General features: G+C 41.1%; 1 protein-coding gene across 1 annotated transcript; it reads left to right on the forward strand.

Moving 5' to 3' along the window:
* Window positions 1-519: 519 nt before the first annotated feature.
* MLYCD (malonyl-CoA decarboxylase) lies at window positions 520-20,258 on the forward strand. The gene is made up of 5 exons (XM_021290729.2): window positions 520-1,467; window positions 8,981-9,093; window positions 10,112-10,268; window positions 10,765-10,914; window positions 19,363-20,258. Exons 1-5 carry the CDS (start codon window positions 535-537, stop codon window positions 19,894-19,896), a joined length of 1,887 nt encoding a protein of 628 aa, XP_021146404.2. The 5' UTR covers window positions 520-534; the 3' UTR covers window positions 19,897-20,258.
* The last annotated feature ends 3,058 nt before the right edge of the window (window positions 20,259-23,316 follow it).

The following is a 23,316-nucleotide window of genomic DNA, read 5'->3' on the forward strand; positions in this document are numbered from 1 at the left end:
CTCTTCTTCTCCTCTCCTCTCTTCCTCCATATCATTCTATACATTTGTAGTTCAGTAGTGCTCTGTTTTTGTCTATCTCTTCACAGGCAGAGGGCTTGATACCCTCCTCAATTCTTACTTTAAATGTTGAGAATCAAAACCAACCTGTGCTTCCAAAGGTCAGGACAATTTTTGCTCAATTCTAATCTCACCTACATCAACGTGACTGATGCGTTTTGCTTGGTTTAATGGGCAAGTAACACCACGAAGGACAGAGCACATGCAACGTGAAAGGAGGCAGATACATATTTGTAAGACTGAACCAAGAGCAGCATATGTTTAACTTTATTCACCAATAGTCCTGATGCACTTTAGAGAACTTTGGGCTCACAACTGGAGTATTTAGCTACAGGTTCCAAAGGTCACACGTCTCTCAGGGCCGTGTCCTCCAATTACACAATCAAATTTGTGCAATTTCCTGCACTTATTTCAGAGCAAATACCAGCAAGCCTGGCATGGGCTGTCTCAGGCTGTGAGGTAACCCCTGTACCCACTATGAGGGAACAGTGGTGGGTCGGGCAAAAATGGGAGCCAAAGGTGAGCAGGATACAGGAGCCAACGGGCTGTACAGCGAAGGCTCCGGAAAGTGCACTCAGGGAGAGAGAAGCTCTGAGCGACGAAAAAGCGCCAGCAACTGGGCACGGTGGCCAACCCGGGACGAGGCACGGCCGCTGTGAACCAGCCCAGTCACCCGTTCGGCTGCGCCACGCTCAAGATGGCGCCCGGCACCAGCCCAACTCCGCCACACTCTTCTCGCTCTCGATTGGTGAGGTGGGCTGGCAGTCTGTAACACCAGCCAATCAGCTCTCCCGCTGCGGCTCCGAGGGCGGTGCCGCGACCTGGCCTTGGCGGAGGGTGTTTTCCGGCTGTCACGGAATGAGCCACCTGGGCCCGTGTCTGAGCCCACGGTGCCTCTTGCGTGGGCCCTGGGCGGTGTCGTGGGGGCTGCGCCGCGTCTCGGTGGCGGCCGGTCTGCGCCAGGGCCCGGCGGGCTCCAGCACCGCCTCTCCCTCGGGCATGGAGGAATTGCTGAGCCGCGCCGTCCCGCCACTGCCGCCCTACGAGACCAAGGAGAAGGCGCCGCCCCCGGCGGAGCTGCGCAGCGCGGAGTTCGTGCGGTTCTACCGCGGGCTGGCGGCCGGGGCGCCCCGCGCCGAGCTCCTCACCCGCTTGGCCCGCGACTTCGGCGTGGACCACGGCCGGGTGGCGGAGTTCAGCGCCAAGGTGCTGCAGGCCCGGGAGCAGCAGCGGGAGCCGGGGGCCCTGCTGCAGGCCGAGGACCGGCTCCGCTACTACCTCAACCCCCAGTACCGGGGGCTGTTCCAGCACCTGGGCCGCCTGGAGGGGGGGCTGCGCTTCCTCGTGGAGCTGAGGGGCGACCTGGTGGAGGGGCTGGCGAGCAAGGCGGTGGACGGGCCTCATGTCAAGGTGAGGGTTGGATTGGGGTTGGGCGGCTCTGGCAGGGGATGGGGTTTTGGACTTGACGCTCATGGCGCCTCCACGTTGGGCTGAAGAGTGGCCCATGAATCCGATATACTGTTGGGGTCTCCATGGTGGGACATGACCAAAGCCCGTTCCCAATGGCTGTGGCTTCACTGCAAGCTTCAGTGCAAGCAAGCTTCAGTGCAACCCAGCAGGTTCTGCTGGGAGGGGAGCACTCCGTGGTGTGAAGCAATGGGCTTGCAAGCTCAGGTAGGGGTGGGAGGCTGGGAAGCGCTGGCATTGGGGCGGTGGAGGAAGCACCACAGTGACGCAGTGTGACATGATACAGCTGGTGCTGGAGCTGCCAAGCTGTGTCAGGAGGTCGCTGCAGGAGTGGCATGCAGTGGCATGACTCCTGGGGCTGGTAGAGTCATAGAGTCATAGAATTGTTTCAGTTGGAAGAGACCCTCAGGATCACCGAGTCCAACCATAACCTAACTCTAGCACTAAACCATGTCCCTAAGAACCTTGTCTAAACCTTGACTCCACCACTGCCCTGGGCAGCCTGTTCCAATGCCTGACAACCCTTTCTGGGAAGAGTTTTTTCCTGATATCCAATATAAACCTCCCCTGGCACAACTTGAGGCCATTTCCTCTTGTCCTACCACTTGTTACTTGGGAGAAGAGACCAACACCCTCCATGCTGCAGCCTCCTTGCAGGTAGTTGTAGACAGCGAGAAGGTCTCAGTCTCCTGTTCTCCAGGCTGAACAGCCCCAGCTCCCTCGACCGCTCCTCATTGGACTTGTGCTCCACGCCCCTCACCAGCTTCATCACCTCCTCTGCATTCTCTCTGGTATTTCAGTGATATGGTGACATGGCAACTGTGTCATGCTAATGATGAAGAATATCAATAGGAGAAAGGAGTCATGACTTAACTCGGTGTGTAGAAAATAGATGAGGTGGAACATCCCCTCTGGTTACACGGTGCAGGAGGTGACATGGGTGTGGAAGAGGGAATGATGTACTCTCTTCTCTATAGTAGCCAATGACAGAACCTGAGGGAATGGCAGGAAGATGTGCCAGGGGAGGTTTAGGTTGAACATTAGGAAAAGGTTCTTCACCCAGAGGGTGCTGGACATTGGAACAGGCTCCCCAGGGAGGTGTCACAGCCCCAAGTCTGACAGTGTTGAAGAAGAGACTGGTCAACATCCTCAGACACACGGCATGAACTGTGGGATTGTCATATGCAGGGACAGGATTTGGACTTGATGATCCTTGTGGGTCCCTTCTAGCTGAAGATGACAGTGGCAGGAGCTGACAGGGCTTCCCAGAAGGCCACAAAGAAAGACACAAGTTGTTCAAATGCACTGACCATAACTTGTTTGTCAATATTCAGATACAAATTGAGTTTGACAAGGAAAAGTTGTTTTTTGTCAGTGCTGTCAATTAACCACAGTCATCACATAACTGAAGTAGCAAGGGCATTGCTAAGATACCACATCCAGTTGGGTCATGTTAAGTAAAAACAGACTGAATTTGAAAAATTAGCAGGATAGAAATGTGTAAAACAGCTGAAGGTACATCCCTCAAGTAATGTGATATGTTTATAATCATACTAGACCCATTTGAAAGTAGGAAAATATTGTCTGCAAAACTAAAGCTTCAATAAAGGGCTGTTGTAAGCATTTTATGTTTTATCCTCTAAGTATTTTTTGAAATGTTTGGCTTTATCATATAACTGGGCTTTATTCTGCATATCTCTTCTCCTAGTCTTTTTCTGCACTTGTTGATCACTTTTATTTTCAAAGGTGATATATTCTGTAACTGAGGGTTGGTGATAAATTGGCACATAAGCCAGGAGAGATTGAGCTAGAACTGGTTTGCATTGTTTTTTGTGACTGTATTGGCTGTAAGAATTTACCCTGGATACTGTTTCTTTTCCATTTGAAGTTTTATTTAAGTCATTCTCATCTGTTTTCCACAGCAACCAAGACCTAGAACTGTGTGCTGTTCCAGTGCTCTGGCCTGAGAAAGGTGTTACATTTTGCTTCTGAAATAAGTGTCTTGCTCTGCCTTTAAAATCTATTTGTTTCAATTGCGAGTGTCAGAATAACCATGAGAACCCAACCTGCAGGAAATCTTGACAGCCTCCGCAATGGAGCTGATTACAAGCTGGCGTGAGTGGTTTGTGAGATCACATGTATTTAATTTGATACCTTAAGCCATAGGTGTGAGATACTGTATTACCTGTTCTGAGACTTAAATGTCAAGAACACAGGAAACTTTATGGCAGAATATTGAGGCTATAGATTTGGGGGTGGGAGGCGTTGTTTGAATGCTTTTCCTTTTTGATGAAGGATTTGAGTCTTGAGAAATGTTTTTGTTCCATAACAGATTTTGTGATCTTGTAGAGGACAGTTTTAGAGTGGTTCTTTGCTGGTTTCCGTAACTGCAGGAGAGAGACAAAAAAAGATATCAAAAAGCTCCGGAACTTGGGGTAGATGTTAATGTGTCAGGATTCACTGTTACATGTGATGAATTATTGTCTGCCTGAATTTCTTAAGGTCTTATTTTAAAACAAGAGGTGCAAATTACCTGATGATTGTTTCGCCATTGGTTTCGCTGTCCCTGAATCATTAACAAAGTAGATGATGCACTGCAGAGTGGGGCAGTGTTGCCTTCAGTTACTCCCAAGTATACACATCTTCGTAATGCCGTCAGTTGTCTTTCAGAAATCACCTCTTAAGGTGAATTAATGTTTAAAGTAAATGAAGAAATGCAAATGCCTTACTCAGACTTTATGTACTGTGTGACGTGTGCCTGGCTGCACTGTGTGCCAAAATGTGTCTCATTATTAGACTTGTAAAGACTCTGAAGTCACTGAAATATTTTAGCAGTGTCCATTAAATCAGATGTCATGGTGCCGTAGCTGTTGGGATCCAACATATGACAGATTGGGTTGAAAAAGCTGACTTATGAGAAATTGAGAATAATGGTGACTACCTTACTGGAAGAATTCCATAGATCATGAACATAAACCCTGAACAATGCATTGGAAATACTTAAAATGACAGATTGTGCAAAAAGGAGGAACATGCTGCAAATAAGGTTTAGTTTCTATTTCAGTTAGTTATTAGAAGGCAGAATTGTCACCTAGAGTGAGACGGGAAAATTATAGGTGTCCTCAGTGACAAGTTATTTTGACATAGTAAATGTCTTTCTGTGGATGTGTAAAAGATGATGAATACTCTTGACACAAGTTTGTTGATAATCAGATGGCAAAAATTTAGTAGTAAACTGTATATTTGAAGCTATACAGCCCTTTTTTTCCAAAGAGTCCACCAAAAATGTATTCAGGATATATGGTAAAGATGAATTTTTCTTCATGATCTGTCCCAATCTGTCCCAGAGGTTGGTTTTCTGTTATATTAAATATATGAACCAGTTATTACTATCATGAGCCTCATGGATAATGTTAAGGTGACCACTTCAAAAAAAACAGTACTGCAAATAAGACATCATTTGAAAAGTTAAATTACAGTCAAGCTGGGCTTAATTCTTCTTCATGGTGCTGTTTGAATTTCTTTCCTCTTGCTATTCCGTACTTTCCATGTGTTCTGTTCCTTCCACCAAAGGACATGGACGTTTTCCTGTGTCTTTATAAATTAGTTGATTTTCTGATGAGCCTTTGCAATGCACAGAGTGAAATTTGCTGCAAACCTGTTTCCCGAGTGTCATTCTTCCCCTTACTGCACAGAACCCTCTCACCTGCAGTGCTACTTCTGTGCCAGCATTTTCCTCTTGAGATTTTTTTATATTTTGCTTGCTTACTCCGTTTCAGCATTTGAAATATGGATTCTGTAGAAAAGTTCACAGTGCTGTTATTTCAGGTAGCAAATCATTCAACTGTTGCTTTTAAAATATGCTTCATCTTTCCATATGATTTAGAAAAAGTCAGTGGAAGTTTCAAATTGCTGGCAAGAGGTAATGAAAATGATAGCATTTTTGTCAAATTGATTTATAAATAAACCTGCTTCCATAATTAAGCAGTAGTTGGAGTGTACTTGTAATCTTGTTGCGCTTGTATTGGTCTACTACAAAGAAAGAAATATCATAATTATTTGGGTTATTTTTCCATTAATAGCAACCACTCCTGAATACAACAAGGATTTAAAATTGGACTTTTCCTTGAAGTTTTGATTTTTTTTTTTCTTAAAGCTTTCTGAAAGATTCAAACACCGACCTTTGTATAATCAGGGAAAGTGGTTTTAAATTTTGTTAGAGGAATTTGAACTGGATTGAAGGCAGAATATTTTGCGTATAGGCTCTACATGAGATTTTGCTTCCTTTGGAGCTGGTACCAAACTACCGCTGGTCTGCTCAAGGTGTTGAGCGTACCCGTAACACCTACATGAAGGCAAATGTGCAATAAGAATCTTACAGCTTTTGTGTATTTACATCTGCACTGACAAGGAAATGTGGAAATAAAATTAAAGGGATTTTCTTGATGCTGGAGGAGAATTACCGAATGCATTATATGGCCTACTGAGATTTTATTTTTGCCCAAACTGTCTAAAATATTTCTTAGACAGATCTTAGTTTTTACTTTGCATTTTGAAAGACCTATTAAAGCAAGGATTGCTCACTGCTGTGTTGTAAATATAAAATATTTTCTATTTCCTCAAGATATATCAACACAGAAGCAACTTGCACTGTTAGATATTGGTTGATGATGCATTTCTATTTTGTGTTTGTTCAAGAGATTACAGTAAAATAACATATGCAGGTGACTGAGTCACTTGAAAATGCTTGTGCACGCATTGTTATAATGAGCAAAAATGGAGAGGGGAGGGTAATACATTTTTTTAAGAATAAGACATCAGACTATAAAATCAAAGAGCTGGGGAAGTTCTCAGCACTACCATTTCTGCTGCAGTAGTTGCTATTAGCAATAAAAAAGCAGGAAAACATTTCCCTTTTATTTGTGTCACACTATTGAATTTCATTTTACTAATGGGTACATTTGTCAGTATCTCACCCGGAGTATTCTGTACCTATATTTTTAAACCCATGGCAATGTCGGAGTAGGTCTGTAAGTCAGTATGCCCAAGTGAAGCATATCAGGTTAAAAACTTCAAACATTGCAAAGCCATGGAAAAACTCAGCTCTCAGGAGGCTGGCGGAATATTTCCCTTGTAGCCCTGTCATATATCTAACCAATAACTAACAGTAACTGAACCATCCATTCGGTGTGCACGGAGCGTTAATTACTGCTGTTCATATTGTGGTTATCTGTAAATACCTGTATATGTATTTTCATTGTAAGGAGTATTTTATTTTTTGGTAGTTTGAGAGGGAAATTGGAATAGTTCCATCACCAGAGAGGTGGGTTTTCATAATAAAAAAGAATAATTTAAGTTTTTCATAAAGAGTTTTCCCATTTGTTGCTCAATAAATAGGGACCTGATGTGAAGATCAAAAAGCCTGTAATTTACTGCCTTGTAGCAAGAACATGGAATGAAAAAAAAAAAAGTAATCACAATTTATTATACTCGGCTAATAGAAACTGAAGCATAGCCTATGATTATAAATACTAATCTGAGAATGTCTTGTTGCTCAAATTTAAAATTGGGATGCTGAATAATAAATGGGTGCTTTATTTTCTTTTTAATGAAATGTTGGAGATGTAATTTTATGACTAGAAAAGCCTCTGCAATGAAAATAATAATTTACTTACCACTAAATTTACAAAATACAACAACCTAACTTGACACTGGCGTTGTTGGGGTCGAGCCTTTCAGAACTTTGCGTATACCATTATATCAAACACGACTCCGAATTTTGTGCAGTTTAGTTGAATTAAACACAGTTTGGGATAGTATGAAGTGCTTTGTGTCTTTCTGCACTAAGAAGTTTTCTCAACAGCCTCAGTTGCAGTTGGACTAGATGATGGTTGTAGGTCCCTTCCAGCTGGGACTGTGCTGCTTCTTTGCCCTACATGCTGCCCTGTTGTTTTATAAAGCTTCATTATTTATTATTGACAGATTATTTGAATGGAGTTGTAATTCCCCATAAACAATATTCCTTTCTACCAAAATCATTGCTGAAGGCACATCTGCTTTACTTTCTTCTTTGCTTACAAATGCATTGCTTTTATAGAGCTGAAACTTGGGCCTGAAGTAGCTCTATAATCATAGAATACTTTGAGTTGAAGGGACCTTCAAAGCTCCCCCAGTGCCACCCCTGCCATGAGCAGGGACATCTTCACCAGCTCAGGTTGCTCAGAGCCCCGTCCAGCCTGGCCTGGGATGTCTCCAGGGATGGTTCATCCACCACCTCTCTGGCCAACCTGGGCCAGGCTCTCATCGTCCTCAGGGCCAACAATTTCTTCCTCATGTCCGGCCTGAATCTCCCCTCCTTTAGTTTAAAACCATCATCCCTTATCCTGCTGCAACAGGCCCTGCTAAAAAGTCTGTCCCCTACCTTTCTTATTGTCCCCTTTTAAGCACTGAAAGGCCACAATAGGGTCTTCCTGGAGCCTTCTCTTCTCCAGCTGAACACCCCAACTCTCTCAGCCTGTCCTCCCAGCAGAGCTGTTCCAGCCTCAGATCATTTCTGTGGCTCCTCTGGTCCCGCTCCAACAGGTCCATGTGTGTCCTGTGCTGAGGACCCAGAGCTGGACCAGCACTGCAGGGGGGTCTCACCAGAGCAGAGGGGCAGAATCACCTCCCTCCACCTGCTGCTCACGCTCCTTCTGGTGCGGCCCAGGATACAATTTATTTTCTGGGCTACAGGCTCATGTCAGCTCGTGTCCAGTTTTTCATCCACCAGTACCCCCAAGTTTTCCGCAGGGCTGCTCTCAGGTAATGCGTTCTGCATCTTGACAAGTGTCCTTCAGTTCATTTGGGCACCATGATGTCCCATTGTATGGAGCACGCTTGCTAAACCTGTAGGTCCTTCAAAGAAGCAAAACGCATCTGATTCATAGGTTTTCCACTTTTACCAGGATCCGTGTAGTATAACTGGCTTTCTCCCAAGTCACTCGTTGCCGTCTGAGCTGTGTTACTGCCAATGGATGCAGAGCAGCGTGTTCAAAATAATGCCTAACAGGAGCACAGCCATCCGCAGTTTTCCCTCCTAGCTGCTAGACTGCAGCTTGAAATGCTGTTCCAAAAAACAGGAGTCTGTTAGTTTGACCCCAGGTCTGACAACTCTAGCTTGTTTTTCTGGCTTGCAATGTGCCCTTACAAAAGAAAACATGACAAATAATCCTGAAATACCTGGAGACTTTCACTACACCAAGGGGTGTTTGACCAAAATGGTTTGTGGTTGTTTTCTGAAAGCTTGAGAGCTGTGCAGAAACAAGATTCATGAGGGAAGTACCTTAAAGCCAGAATAAACAAAACTATTCTAATATACTTCCCCATGTTGCAGTTGGAAACAAGGTTATCTTTACTCACATTTGTGTGTTCTACCTACTTTATTTAGCAGGTACGTCCATTTTTGTTCTGTTTTCAGGAAATGAGTGGAGTTTTAAAGAACATGCTTTCGGAGTGGTTCTCAACAGGATTCCTGAACTTGGAACGGGTCACTTGGCAATCACCTTGTGAAGTACTCCAGAAAATTAGTGAGTAAGTGCTAAAAGTTGTTGATGCTCATGGATGAAATGGTGATGAAATGCTGTGACTGCCCAGATCCACGATTTTCAAGAGACTGCTTTTCAACTGGCTAAGTATAATTAAGGAATAGTTGCATTTAACACACTAAGAGGACACTTTTTAAAACTGAATTAGATAAACAGTAAAGGGGATCGCTTGTCTCATAATTTGATCCTTTCGCTCACATTTGCACTCACAAACTGGTGTATTTTCTTCCAGCCTTCTTAGTTACTCTTCCCACATTCCCAGAGGTGCTGCTGGTACTTTTCCTACAAACGCAGATTTGTGCAGCTCTGTCTTCTCACACTCTCTTTCCTCGCACTGGTGCTGCTGCCTCCATCACCGCTGCCACCACCTTCTCCCCTCAGTCTACACCAGCAGTGTTGCTGGAAAATCAGTATTTAAACCTGATGCGGCATGGGGTGCCCAATGCTCAAGAGCACGTTTTACTTCTAGTGCACTGAGGCTCCCCTTCCTTAAATCCTGCAACAGCTATTTCTGAATTTCTGCCAAATATTCCAAGTTGTAGTGATGAAGGTGAAGGTGACAGAATCAAAGCTTTGTTGTGTGGCCTTTTGTTATATAAAAGGCTCAAAGTAAAATGAATCTCTAAAGAGTTCTGGAAGTGCTTAAGACTGGGAGTGTTAACAGACTAGTTTGTAGCTTGGGAAAACAAATTCCTTAGAGGTGTGTTCAGACTCATTCAATGGCTTAGAAATGCACGTGAAATCTCAGCTATGTAATAAGCATATCCCAAATAAAACTAGAGAGTGCGAGTATGCAGCACCTTTACAATCTACTTTGTTGCTGTTTGCTGATGAATTTTACTTTTTTTCACTTGCAACCTGACTCTCCTTTTTTGATTGGAGAGTTTTGTCACTGACATCAGTGGGAAAAGTGCTGAGCTTGTAGGGTTGGCAGCCAATCTCTATTTTGAAATGAAAAAAAGAAAGATATAATTTTATCTTTTTTTTTTTATTTTCTCATTGAGCTCTGAAGCCGTGCATCCTGTTAGAAACTGGGTTGATATGAAGCGTCGAGTTGGGTCATATAGAAGATGCTACTTTTTTTCTCACTGTGCAATCCCAGGAGAGCCCTTGATAGTCTTGCATGTTGCACTAACCAGTGACATCTCCAGCAGCATCCAGGTACAGTCACTGATGCATTTAGTACACAGCAAAGTGCTCAAGTTGCAATCTACTTCTTTTAAAATCCATAATCCTTTATAATTTGGGAATATTTGGTTTTATTTCTTTTTTTTTTTTTATTAAGAGATGAGAGAATTGCCACTTAAAAATTACAGCAATAATCTATCTCCTGTATTATGTAAGTTGAAATTTTGGAGTTTTGCTCAAGTGCAAGAAGAACAAGAAAAGATAAGAAATATGTAAGAAAAGGTAGCAAATGAGATTAAAACTTCAAAGCAGTTGTGATTACTTCTGAATATTTTAATCCACATTACAGTTATTTCCTGCACTTGCTAATGGATAAGCAGCTTTTTTGATTAGATTTTTTTGTTGTTTCTCCCAGAAGATAAGGAATAAAACAGTGGGGAAAAGTGTTAATTCATTTGAAAGTTAAAAAGAAGGGCCCCATAATGATGATAATAACTACTACTTTTTTATTTTATTCTAATTTTCCCAGGCCATAGTGAAAGAAGTGCCACCTTCAGAAACAGAAGACACAGACAAAATTACAACAGCAATTTTCTACTCCATCAGTTTGACTCAGCAGGGGCTGCAAGGTGTGGAGCTTGGGACTTACCTCATCAAACGGGTTGTAAAAGAGCTGCAGGTAGGTGTTGCAGGGTGCACTTCAGATGCTGCTTGGCCAGTTTCCTCCACTTGTATTACTGTTTTAGTTTCCTTTTTGTGTCACGGCTCAAGGCAAGGAGCTGCTAAGTCTTCCCCTATGCTTGTAACAGATCAACCTTCAATGTACCCTGCGTTGAGTTCATTATTTTATTTAATACTCTTTACTACTTAAATTACTAGTAAAGCTACCACTTAAAAGTAATGGTCTCTACTTGTGTTTATATTCATTCTTCCAACATCTGGATTAGTAAAGTCTGGAAAATTGTCTGTGATTAGAACTTCGGTTCTGCTTACAAAAATAACTTGAAATTGGATGCACCAGATTTCTACAAAATGATTGATTAGTCCATGGCTGAATCATAGCTGGCTGCCCTAAAGTTTTTTTTTTTTTATTTTACTTAATTTTTAATGGATATTTTGACGGAATGTTGTTGCTTCTTGCTTTTGGAATGGCTTTTAGATTAATTGTCTAAAGTGCAGCAGTCCAGGTATAATTAGGCTGGGCCATCTGTCTGATCTTAAATGAGGGGAAATTGGAATAAATTCATGCAGTTACGTGCTCTCACATTTGAAAAATAATTTCTGGATAATTGAGTTGCTCTCATAAAATAATCATATTGACAACGTATTTGTCCATCACTAAATTGCTTATAACACTAGAAAAGTTATGAGTGAGTTATAAAGGAAAATAGTCATATCATACTTAGATAACTTGTGTGCAAGTTCCCAAATTTGATCTGTCAAACAGAAGAACGTGTTTCTTATTTATACTTATAACATTTCTACATTTCAGTGTTGTAAAATCCAGCCCTTCAGGGTTCATCAAATACAAGATTAATAGGAAACGGTTTGGCTGAAATGCCTTTGATTACATTCCTATCATAAAATCATTGCCTCAAGAATCAGTAACTTCTTTATTATAATATTGAAAGCTAAGGGCTTCCCATACGGTGCCAAAGATGCAGGTCTTCCTCCCTACTTAAATTTCGTACACTGCTTTAAGATGTTGTGAAAAATGTGCTATTATTAGTAAGGTTTTATATGGTAAATTGGACATGTACTTCGTTGAATATGAAATTGTGGCAAAACTTGAACTGCCTATTTATATTTATTCTCTATATCTGTTAATATATTAAGGTAAATGACCTCCATGTATTGTCTCTACACCTTTCCTTTTCTTGACGATGAACCTTGTTGTGTACCATTGCCGGGCTAAAAGAGATAAAAGGATAATCCAGGAGTGTTTATTCATGATGGATGTGACTCTCTAATAGTTTTTCTTCCACTCTTTGTGATGTCTTGAATTCTGCAAGAACCATCTCCCATTACCTGTTCACATCTGTCAAAGTGACCCTGAGTCATCACACTGTTACCAGAAATATTTAATGCACTCCTCTAATGCCAGGTCATTCAACTTTTGTTGCAGATGTTGTGACTCCCGTCTCAGTGGAGTTCTTGATTCATTGGATACAAGAGCCGTGTATTTCAACTTCAAAATGCTTCCACTGTGAAATTCCTGCAGAGTTAGATAGTTCAGGGCAAAGGCAGAGCAGATGATGAGCGATACTCTTGGCAGCCTGTTTTACTCGTCTCCCAAAATTCTGGAGGTCCTACTTCAGTGCATTAATCGCACACATGTGCTCGCTTTGGTCAGGTGTAAGCAAAGCAAAGGACTTTCCAAGGTTGTCTGTGTTCAGGTTGGCCATAATTTTTGAAGCAATATTATAGTCACTTAGTTTAAAAGGGACAAATGGTACTGCAGTAGTGCTGAGTTGACTCGGTGGCAGCAGCTGAAACAATAGAGCCTCAGCAAAAAAATCTTGGGTCAGAAATTACATCTCGTTAAGCAAACTTCCAGCAGCCTTTGTAAAAATAGATAGTTGAGGTCTCTGATAGGAAGAGGATTTTTTATATAACCTTTGCATGGCTTTGCAATAAATGAGTCTTTAAAGTGCTGCTAAATCACCAAGTGTTCCAGGTTACGTAAGTTGAGACTCTCTTTAATTTAACGGATAATAAAATGCTTTGGGAAGAGGAGACCATTTGAAGGGGTTGAGGCTTTTGTTTTTCATTATATTTGAATCACTGATGATACACTTTTATAACCTGCCATTTGAGTTAACTTTTGTGGCTGTGTTTGATCTGCAGAATGTTATTTGATTCATATGTTCCCAGGGCACTGCAAACTCTAAGAACTTTATTTGTACTCTAGTAAAAATCCTTTATCAGACTTTGCCTTAACTTAACCTGCTCTGACACTTCTACTTGTAAGTGCCATTGTAACCTCCAAACTGAATTCTCAGCTGTCATTCTTCATAAGGAAAACTCCAGATGGGAGCTGTCACGAATGTATGTCATTAGATCAGAAAAAGACATGCACAAATGTAGAAATATGCTAATTGCCACTCTTTTTTTCCGCCATTAAAGTCTTTATTTGGTGAGATTTTTATAAACTGTACTGGAACATTGATCTAGCAGGTATCTACTCTATAATGTCTATAAATTCAGTTAGTACCAGATTCCTTAAAATCTCATCAATGTGCTGTTAAGATGGAACTTAATTTTTTAGAAATCTTCCTGCTAATTTCCATGAACTGGTCACATACACTGCAGAGCATGAACACGTGTAGGGTGGCACTGCTCACCTTCGAAGTATGTCGAGTATAGATTCCCCCATGAAAGTCTCTCTTGCAAACGGGCTTTTATTAGGCTTGTTAGGAAAACTGCAGCAGCGGAGGCTCTGGTGAAGATTCCAGCCCTTGATGTTAAGCACTGTTAGTTTGAGGCCCTGCACAGGAGTTAATGGCCCCAGATTTTATGATCTGCCACTAATTTAAGCAGATGGAGGACGTATGAAGTTGAGTCACAGAAATGGGTCCTCAGTTTCATCTCTTTATATGTGCACAGTTTGCAGTTTGAATCCGTAATCTCCACCTAGACACGATGATTTGGCATTTGCCACAGGTATTGTGATATAATTGGGTAAAGGGGAGGGATATAATGGAGATCAGAACAGCCCCTTAGGGATGCAGCTTGTGTCGCATACAAAGGGCATCCTAACAGAAAGGATCCTGTGATAAATAGGAGATTTTTCTTTTTTTTGGTAGTTGCTTGACAAAGGTTTGCTACACAAACTATTTAGAAGGGTTTTATAAACAGCCTTCTATTGTTATCTGTTCAGATTATTTTGGAGCAAGCAGTGGGATGAACTCATTAGTCCACTGGTACAGCTTTGGACCCAGTAGAAATCTGAGAATAGGCTCCCTATGCATTCTGTATAGTCTCATGATTATATTAATTTATATGAAGCAGGGACTAGACAACAGAAATAATCTCTCATATATCTTAAATTTAAGCTTGCATTGCTCCCAGAAATGAATTTGATTCTGAAATGATTTGAGACAACTAGTAAGAAAACAAACCAACCCCAAAAACAAGCAGGAAGGTGCATTTCTAGCGAGCGATGGGTACTGGTGAATGTGTAGACAGAGAGAACAGATTTCTCATTAGACAGACATTTAATTCAGAATGTGTTCGTAGACACTCTAAATGGTCTGGAGCTCTGCAGAAGGTACATCATAGCAATTCAGTCTGCAGATGACAGACACAGATAACTGTGGTGAAGCCTTTGAGAAAACGGCTTAGAATTTTATAGCCTGTGGCGTTTGGGGGAGAAAACTGATAGCTGCTGTGTGACTCGATTGAATGCTTAACAATTGGTGGCAGATTTTAGCTTTCTGGTTGGGCTGTTGATAATTGCTACCTTAATTTGATCTAGGTGACCTGGGGAGATCATCATTTCCAAAACAGGCTTTGCTTTCATTGATGAAAAATGTGACCTTGGACTACAGCTTTCAGAGTGCAAGGCAGTTTCAGATGAGATATGGATGACAGGAGAGATCTGTGCTCTTTTGCAATGAAAAAAAAAACCCAAACCTAAACCTAAAAGACAACCAAAACCAGAAGCCTACCCCCAAACAAAAGGAGCAGCTGTTTCTTAATGGTGTGTGGGTTTCTGACAAGAAAATATACATTAATGGATCTCCACCAATAGCCTTAGAAACTAGCACATCGATTTAGCAACAACATAAATGTGCACACTTGGCTGCATCTATTTATTTTTCTACAAGAAATGGCTGCCTCAGATAAGCTCCTGAACTCAGGCATTTATCAGATATGTTGTAGTGTGTACTGTAACTTCAAAATGGGGTCGCTTTCCCATGTGTTATCTGTCCTAAGAAGTAAAAAATACACACGATTTCCCATTTTGTATTTATTTATTAATAGAGTAGGAGCTACTAACTTCCTCATAAATATTTTGAGCAGGGCTTGGTGAACAGGTCACTCCTGAAAGTGAATGATAAGCAAAGAGCAGTCAATATCACAAAGAAGCAAAATGTCAGTTACTTTATTAGGAACTTTGCAGTAGTTATTATAAATACACAAATATGGGAAGAAATAGTTCATTCTCACTTTTGTCGTCATGGATGGATGGTGCATTGGTTCCCTCTCGGCTTTGCAAGGGAGATGAGGTTGGAATTGTCACCGTACAACACAATGGCCACGGCTCAGCCCCATTTGTGAGCTCTGCTGAGGAGCAAAATAGTATTTTCCAACATGGTGCTTTCTTAGCAGAGATAGTGCAGGAGACTTCCAGACTTGGCTTTGTGGTGAGCAGCTTTTCCTCTTGGTCCAATCAGTTTTTCCTTTTACCTGAAAGAAGAATCTCTGCTGCTCAGATTTCAACATTACTTTCCTTCTTCCTCTCTCAGGTTTTAACCCCAAACATTGGTGAAGAATTTGTGAAAGAAACCTAAGGAATATGTTCTCAAGACACTCTTTTATAGGATGAGCAATATAGTTAGGAAAAAAAAGACACCTTTCAGGAATATAATCCCATCTTCAGGTCATAAAGAAACACCTCTTCTATTCCTTGAATCCCTACCTAGAGGAAAATAGCATCTAACAACCTTTTTCTTTTTCCCTTCTTTTTCATGCCCAATGCACAATAGTAACATCTGTACTCCCTCTAGCAGCGCATTTAGGATTCCTCATTAATAGGTCTTTAATTTGTAAACTTCACCAATTTATCCCTGTCTCTTGTGTTCTCTGTGTCATGGACTAAACACGAACTTTAAACCACAACAGGGAATGAAGACATCGAAGAATGAAACCGCATTTTGAAATCCAGTGTCTTTTGGGGGGAATTTGCTGCTGCTTAAGGATGCTGACATGAAAAGGGTATTTCTCGTTATTACAGGTTTGTGTTTCTGCACCGTAAGGTTCATTTGCAGGTCTGTCACATCCTGGGCAGTTGCTGAGTTGTCACCCATCGTTTTTGTGTGGACAGGCAGAAGGGCACTGGGTCACCGATCCTTCAGAAGGGAGTTGTGGCCCTCCCTTTGGGGCAGAAATTCATCTGGCTGCAGTAAGAGCTGACACACAAAAGGTCAGATCATTGACAGCAGAGTGTGTCAGCAGCTAAACTACAGTCGGTCACTGCAGTCACCGCCGGTCAGTGGTGCTGATGCAGAAATGAAAGCAGCAGGTAATGATGCTCGTTACCATCTTGACAAAACTGAAAGCTAGCAGCTTCTTCTCCAGGAACAAATTTCTTGAAGCATTTTTCCAGTAGTCTTTAAAAATTCACTTTTGTGCCATCTTTCTCCCTCCTCCTTCCCCAGCAGGGCTGTGGGTTTGTCTTTGGTGGGAGTTAGTGCTGAATCAAGGAAAGTGCAGCTGACAAGGAGGCAGCTGAGCAGAACTCTCCTCTGCTGGACTAATTAACATCCTGCTGCTTTAAAGAAAACTGGATTCCAAATGTGATGATTAGGTATACTCCTTGATTTGAGAAACCCTGCAAGGGGGTGGATGGAAGGTGATCAAAGGAAGACTTAATGAGTGCATTAGCTTCTGTAGTCAAATTTTATAAAGTTATTTTGAATTGATTTGCAGATAAATAGTCTTTATATCCATGGGGAAGTATTTAGTGTAGGGTTAGTAAGGGAAAGAATTTTGAAGTTTATGGAGTTGCTTTGTTCTATTTTCATTGTTGCCTTTTTTCTGCCCTCATATATATATTTTTTTAGTGTACTGTGGTCATTGCTCTCTTTTTCAAAAGCAGAGGTGAAATTTTTTCTAAAAAGGCTTAACTGCCTTCTCCAAGAAACATTCTTTTAATTAAAACATATTTTCTATATCCATGCCTTTTGCAGTCCTGTTCCACAGTAAGAGCACCACCTTAGTAAATTTTTTTGTTTTATAAATGCTGTATTAGCTAAAATTGTACAGAGAGGTGCTATGATATCAGCAGAAGTTGCCTTCCAGAGGCATCTCTTTCTATAGATTTACAAAGAATCTTTTTATGAAATGCATATGTGATGAAACCAGATAGTTATATTTCACAGATCTTGTTACAGACTTATGCTTCGGAATTCCTCTTAGAAATAAAATATCATCATGTCCTTTAGTGCAGACTTGAAAAAGTCACAGGAGCTTAACACTTTACTAGTATTGCCCTATCTGACCATGGTAGCTGGAGCAGTTGAGAATATGACACAGTCAGGATCTCCTGGGCACTCTCATTACAAAAGGAGTTGTGTTTTGTTGTGTTTTTTTTTTTTTCAGTAAGATACAGAAAAGCGTGTTTTTATAAAATAATTTACCTTTATCCAGTTCTCTAAGGAGATGAAATGGGGTGTTTCTTTGTAACATGGTCTGCCTCCCTTGTTCCTATCTGGTCCCAAAAGACAAATTATTTAACTTACATATCTGTATAATAGTCAAAGAACTTCAGGTAACGAGAACACGGAAGGTTATTCAGTTTAGGCAAAAACTGAGGAGGTGGTAGATCTGAGCTGGCTGGTGTATCATAGTGCCGGCACCAGCAGAACAGCAGTCAGCCGTTTGGGAAGCTCTGTGTGGGAAGGAAAAGGTGAACCAGCTGTATATTATTCCAGTTATCGAAGTTTATTAGAACTGGTGCTTGGCTCCAGTTTGCAATGAGGAGATGCCAGGTCTGCCTTCCCTGGATCCTGTATCCTCATGAAGCAGGACACAGATGGCAGCATTGTGTGGAACAGAGCGGGTACCCGAGGGGGCAGGAGCACAGCGGTACCCGAGGGTGCAGGAGCACAGCGGTACCCGAGGGTGCAGGAGCACAGCGGTACCTGAGGGTGCAGGAGCACAGGGGGTACCCGAGGGTGCAGAAGCACAGTGGTACCCGAGGGGGCAGGAGCACAGCGGTACCTGAGGGGGCAGGAGCACGGCGGTACCTGAGGATGCAGCAACGCAGGTGCGACACAACCAACCTCGCAGCACGTGGTCCATCAACATTTGCTAGTGTGAGGCAACATCTGAGCAATGATGGCTTTTTAATGGTTATCTCTGTAATACGCAAAGTAGAAAAAAAATGTGTTTTGTAGTCATTTAAAGACAATTTTCTGTTGACATTCAGATGCTTCTGTAATGTTGATAAATGTCTTGTTTCTTACCACTTCTTCCTATATGAACAGTAATTAAAACAACACTGTGGTTGTTGCAGTTCAGCTCATCTTCCCTCTGTTCCTTGCCCCCCACTCCTTCAGCAGGGTTGACTGATGGAATTTTGGTTAATTCCAAGTGGCACTGAGTTTAACAACCTTCTCTGTTCTTTTTGTCACCGTGTCCCAAAGCTAACACACAGTTTTCCTTTTGTATGTTTTGCTTTACATGTTTACATAGTCAACAGTTTTTACTCATAAATTAGTAGAAGTTTTATTTTCTTAAAACAGTCATTAAATTATGTGATACTTTTTTTTTACTGCAAGTATGTATTTCTTATCTTGCTATTTCATCAATTCCGTTTATAGTTTGGGAATAGCTTATAAAGTAGCTGGCCTGTATAAAGAACATATTTCAAAACTTCAGAAAATACTTTGATTCCATTAAAATCTAGAAATTGTGCCTCTCATGATTTTACAATAAATTGAAATAATAAAATGCCCTTGACTTTAAAAACATATAGTTGCATGTGAAAAATAAATGATATTTAAAAGGTTTGAAAACTTGTAAGTTTATCTTTTGAAAAACTCTTATTCCTCTGATTAACTTCTTTATGGCACACAGTTGTATTTATTTATTTATGCCTATAAAATAACAAACCAGAATGCAGTGTTGGTAAGGACTGCATAAGTACTTTTATATAGATGGTGTGTGTGGACTCTAATTCCGTCAGTGTTAAAATCTTGATTCTCCAAGTATTTCTAGTCACTAATGTATTACCCTCAGGGTGATTTTCTTTATATTTTTGTCTATGTGTATCAGTTATTCTCAGAATCCCTAGTCTTCACTTTACATCAAGTGAAGGGTACCAGTTGTTCTTTCACTCAAACTTCTCATTGTCAGTTATGGCCAAACTCATGATTTCTTTTTCTCCTTTTGTCTGCAGAAAGAACTTCCTCAGATAAAAACTTTTTCTACTCTTTCACCTATCCCGGGGTTCACAAAGTGGCTTGTTGGTCTCCTCTCCTCACAAACAAAAGAACTAGAAAGAAATGAACTTTTTACAGAATCAGAGCGGCAAGAAATCTGTGAGATCACAGGAGACTCTACTACTGAAACACTAAAGAAACTCTTAAATAACAATGAGTGGGTGAGATCAGAAAAATTAGTCAAAGTGCTCCATTCGCCATTGATGAGACTCTGTGCCTGGTATCTGTATGGAGAGAAGCATCGCGGCTATGCTCTTAATCCTGTAGCAAATTTTCATCTCCAGAACGGCTCGGTGCTGTGGCGGATAAACTGGATGGCGGACACGAGCCCTCGGGGCATCGCTGCTTCTTGTGGCATGATGGTCAATTACCGCTATTTCCTCGAGGAGACTGCCAGTAATAGCGCGGCCTACCTGGGGACTAAACAGATTAAAGCCTCAGAGCAGGTTCTTTCCTTGGTGTCTCAGTTCCAGCAAAATAGCAAGCTTTAATTAAATAGTATGAAAACTAAGAACTAGTTCCTTGCCTATAAAGATCTGTAATATTTCACAATTTCTATATTTAAATGAGAATGTCTATTATAAACCAAATGTACTCAGCGCAGTGGGATGCCAGGTGATCTAGGTTATCTGTTTTCTTGCTTACATTGCCACATACTCAAAACCTGATTTGCTGTGATTGAGTCACTGCAAGTTCTAGACATCTGTTATGTGCAAATGAGTTGGAGGTCTGTATTGAAGGCGGGGTAAAATTCTGTCAATCAGTTTCTCAGGGGTAGCTTGAATGGAAAATACTTGAATCCTACCGTTATTCTCTTGACAATAAACCTGTATAAACTGTGTCTTTGAAAGAAGCTGCGCTTATTTGTCATAATACAAGCGTAGGTAGTTCAGTACTAAAGTACCTGGAAAGAAATACTGAATGAAGGTAAATTTTCGGTCAAATATATTAGTAAAAGAATAATCTACAATTTTATTTCAATATCTTCTGTCTTTTTCTTCCTCAAAAACTCCTATATAAAACCTCATGGTATTTTCCTTCTCCAAACCCATTGAAAATCTCACTGAGTCCGTGCTTTGCCGCTGGGGCATGGAAAAGCCTGGAATTAATATTGTCAAAAAATCAGGATCTCTCAGTGCAGCAGGTATGTAGCATTACATTTGTACTTTTGTTGCTAAAATATAATAAGCAAAAAAGAAATGTTCAAATCAGAGAAGAGAATAAGAGAGACTGATATTTGGGGATCAGTTCAGAAGCTTCCGAATATAGATATATAAAAATACAATATAAGATATATTTCATATATAAATATACATAATATATATATTATACTTTGCCTCTGATAATTTTTTATGTTGACAAAGAGCTTTTTTAATAAAGAAGTAGGACTGAGCTATAAACTAATAAAATAAGCTTTCTGAATAAATCATGTCTTGTTTATTCCAACATGTACCCTCTGTGACTTAACAGCCCTCCTTGAGAACAGCGTCACCACAGCAGATGGACCAGCTGAACAGAGTTTCATGCCGGTTTATGATTTCTGATTTATTCCGTGTCTGGTCAAATTGCAGTCCTGTTTTCAAGACAAGAATTATACAGAGGATTTGAAAATGGTAGTGTTCCTGCTCGTGTACGAGAACAGAAGTGAAGAAAGCTGTAAGTGTCCAATTAGCCTTTCTTCTAGAGTGAATTTGTATAATTGGATACACTTTTTGTGTTCATTGTTAGAAAAAAATCCCATCCTCCAAGCTGGTAGCATGATATGGGAACCTATTATACATATCTCCAAGCAGAGAAAAGTTCGACGTCTGTTCATGGTAGATTTTTGCAACTCCGATAGTTAAAGGAGGGGGTTTATTTACTGTCTGTTATTCCCATGAGAGCAGAAACGTTTTGATGCAGCATCTGGTCATGGGTGGCAGTGATGCCATGTTAGCAGTGGCAATGCTTCTATGCCATGTTGCCTTTATTTTTAAGAATAATTCTAAAAAAAGTCAACAGCTTTCTCATACATCAACAGGTTAAAGTTAGTTTATTGATTTTGATCAGGTATGATTTAAAAAAAAAACAAAACCACAAAACTCTCATCCTCTTGCAAGCAAGATGTGTCCAACATTTTCTCAGTTGCCAAAACCACTGAAGAGCAGTTGAGTTCCCCTCGAATTGTGGTGTTCTGGTGCCTATACCAGCAGCATATGGTACAAGCCAAAAAAAAATATTTACCATCTGTACTACTCACTAGGATGGTAACTGTGTCACTAAAGGAGGATTTATTCTCTCAAACAACTCAGGAAGAAGAGAGAAGTCTGGTTTCTTTTTCTCCCGCTCAGTGTGCAACAATTGTTATGCCGTTTCTGAAGAGCATACATGTAACATTAAAGACGACTTAACTGCCTTTCCTCTAAGGAAGCCAAAATACTAAAAGTTGTTGAAGTCGTTGCTTCCTTTTACTATAGTAATGTCTTTCAAACAATATACTTTAAGATTAATTTAGGGTGTGGAATACTGTGCCATGTTTCGCTTTGAAGGGCCAAGGCTGAAATCGCAAGTAAGTTTTGCCACAGTGTGTGTACATCAGACGCGTGCCATCCGGAATATCAGAGACTTCTTAAACATACCTCAATCAATCAACTGATTGGCAACTGTTACATTGGTGAAAGTACCCCTGTAGTTACCAAGGCTTAAGTTGTTGGAACTGATGGTGTGGCTGTAGAACAATACCCAAAGGTGTGTGTTATGGGTGGAAAACTGGCATTAATAAAAGGGCAGTAGCTTAAATCTATTACTTGGATTGCTAGGTTCAAAAATGAAGCATAGTAAAGACTGAGAATTATTTGGTAGAGTTACTACTTTCTACTACTATGTCTACTTTTGAGCAGCCTTCACCATTCTAATTTTATTCAAGTATTTGAAGAGGATGAGCTGCAGCTTTCTGGGTGGGGGCAGTGATTTTGATTTTGGGGGCAGGTTTTTAACTGGTACGACTGAGCTGGACATGACCCTCCAGATCATGATGTAGCACTGAGTCAGTAAACAGCAGTACAAAACGTGAACTATCTGGACTGTTCTACAGGATTACAGCCTCTAGGACTTAGCTTTTAAGTCAGAGTTTATTTCAGGCCTTAAAGCCCCAGGAGGAGACATCCCATGTTCCAGATGGGCTGCTTTGTTTTCTACTGTGTCGAGGGTTAAGATTGCGGGGTGACAATAAAACCCTGGCAGATGTATTGTTAACCCCCTCTTCCCCCCCCACTTCCCCCTCCCTCTCCCCCCTTTCCACTAAGGAGAGGCAATTGGGAGGAAAAGAAGGACAGAGTGAAGAGAGTTGGAAAAAATTAAAGATGTTTTACTAATGCTACTAATAAGAATAGAGAAAATAATACAAAATATACAAAACCAATCTTGAAAGTCTCAGCAACTGCAGAGCCAGCACCTGAAGTCCTGGATTAGACTCTGCAGCCAATCAGAGCTGGGTTCAGTCTCTCACTAGGCCTCAGTTCGCAGGGACGACTAGCAAGGTCCTCTCCTAATGTCGGCCATAAGGAGAAGGGAAAAGGGCAAAAGGGAAAAGCGAACGAGATCCTTGTGATCCCCCACTTTTATATGAAGTATTCACGTGAATGGAATGTTATACATAGTTGGTCAGTTTCTTGGTCTCTTTCTTCTCGTCGCCCCTCTCGCGAGATGTCCATCCGTGCTTATCAATAAGTTTGCATTCCATTGCTAGGTTTACCAAAACATGTGTCTGGTTCTCCAGGAAAATGCAGTTAATATGAAGGCTTTAGCTGACAGGCAAGTTCACTGAGAGAGAAACTTGTTTTTTAACAAAACCAGGACATACTGTCATTTATTTTCTTGGCTGCCCTATTCGATGCAGTTGGTAGCAAACAGTAACAGTGCCATTCGTTCCT

This window comes from Columba livia, chromosome 13 (genome assembly GCF_036013475.1).
Source record: "Columba livia isolate bColLiv1 breed racing homer chromosome 13, bColLiv1.pat.W.v2, whole genome shotgun sequence".
NCBI classification, from domain to species: Eukaryota; Metazoa; Chordata; class Aves; order Columbiformes; family Columbidae; genus Columba; species Columba livia.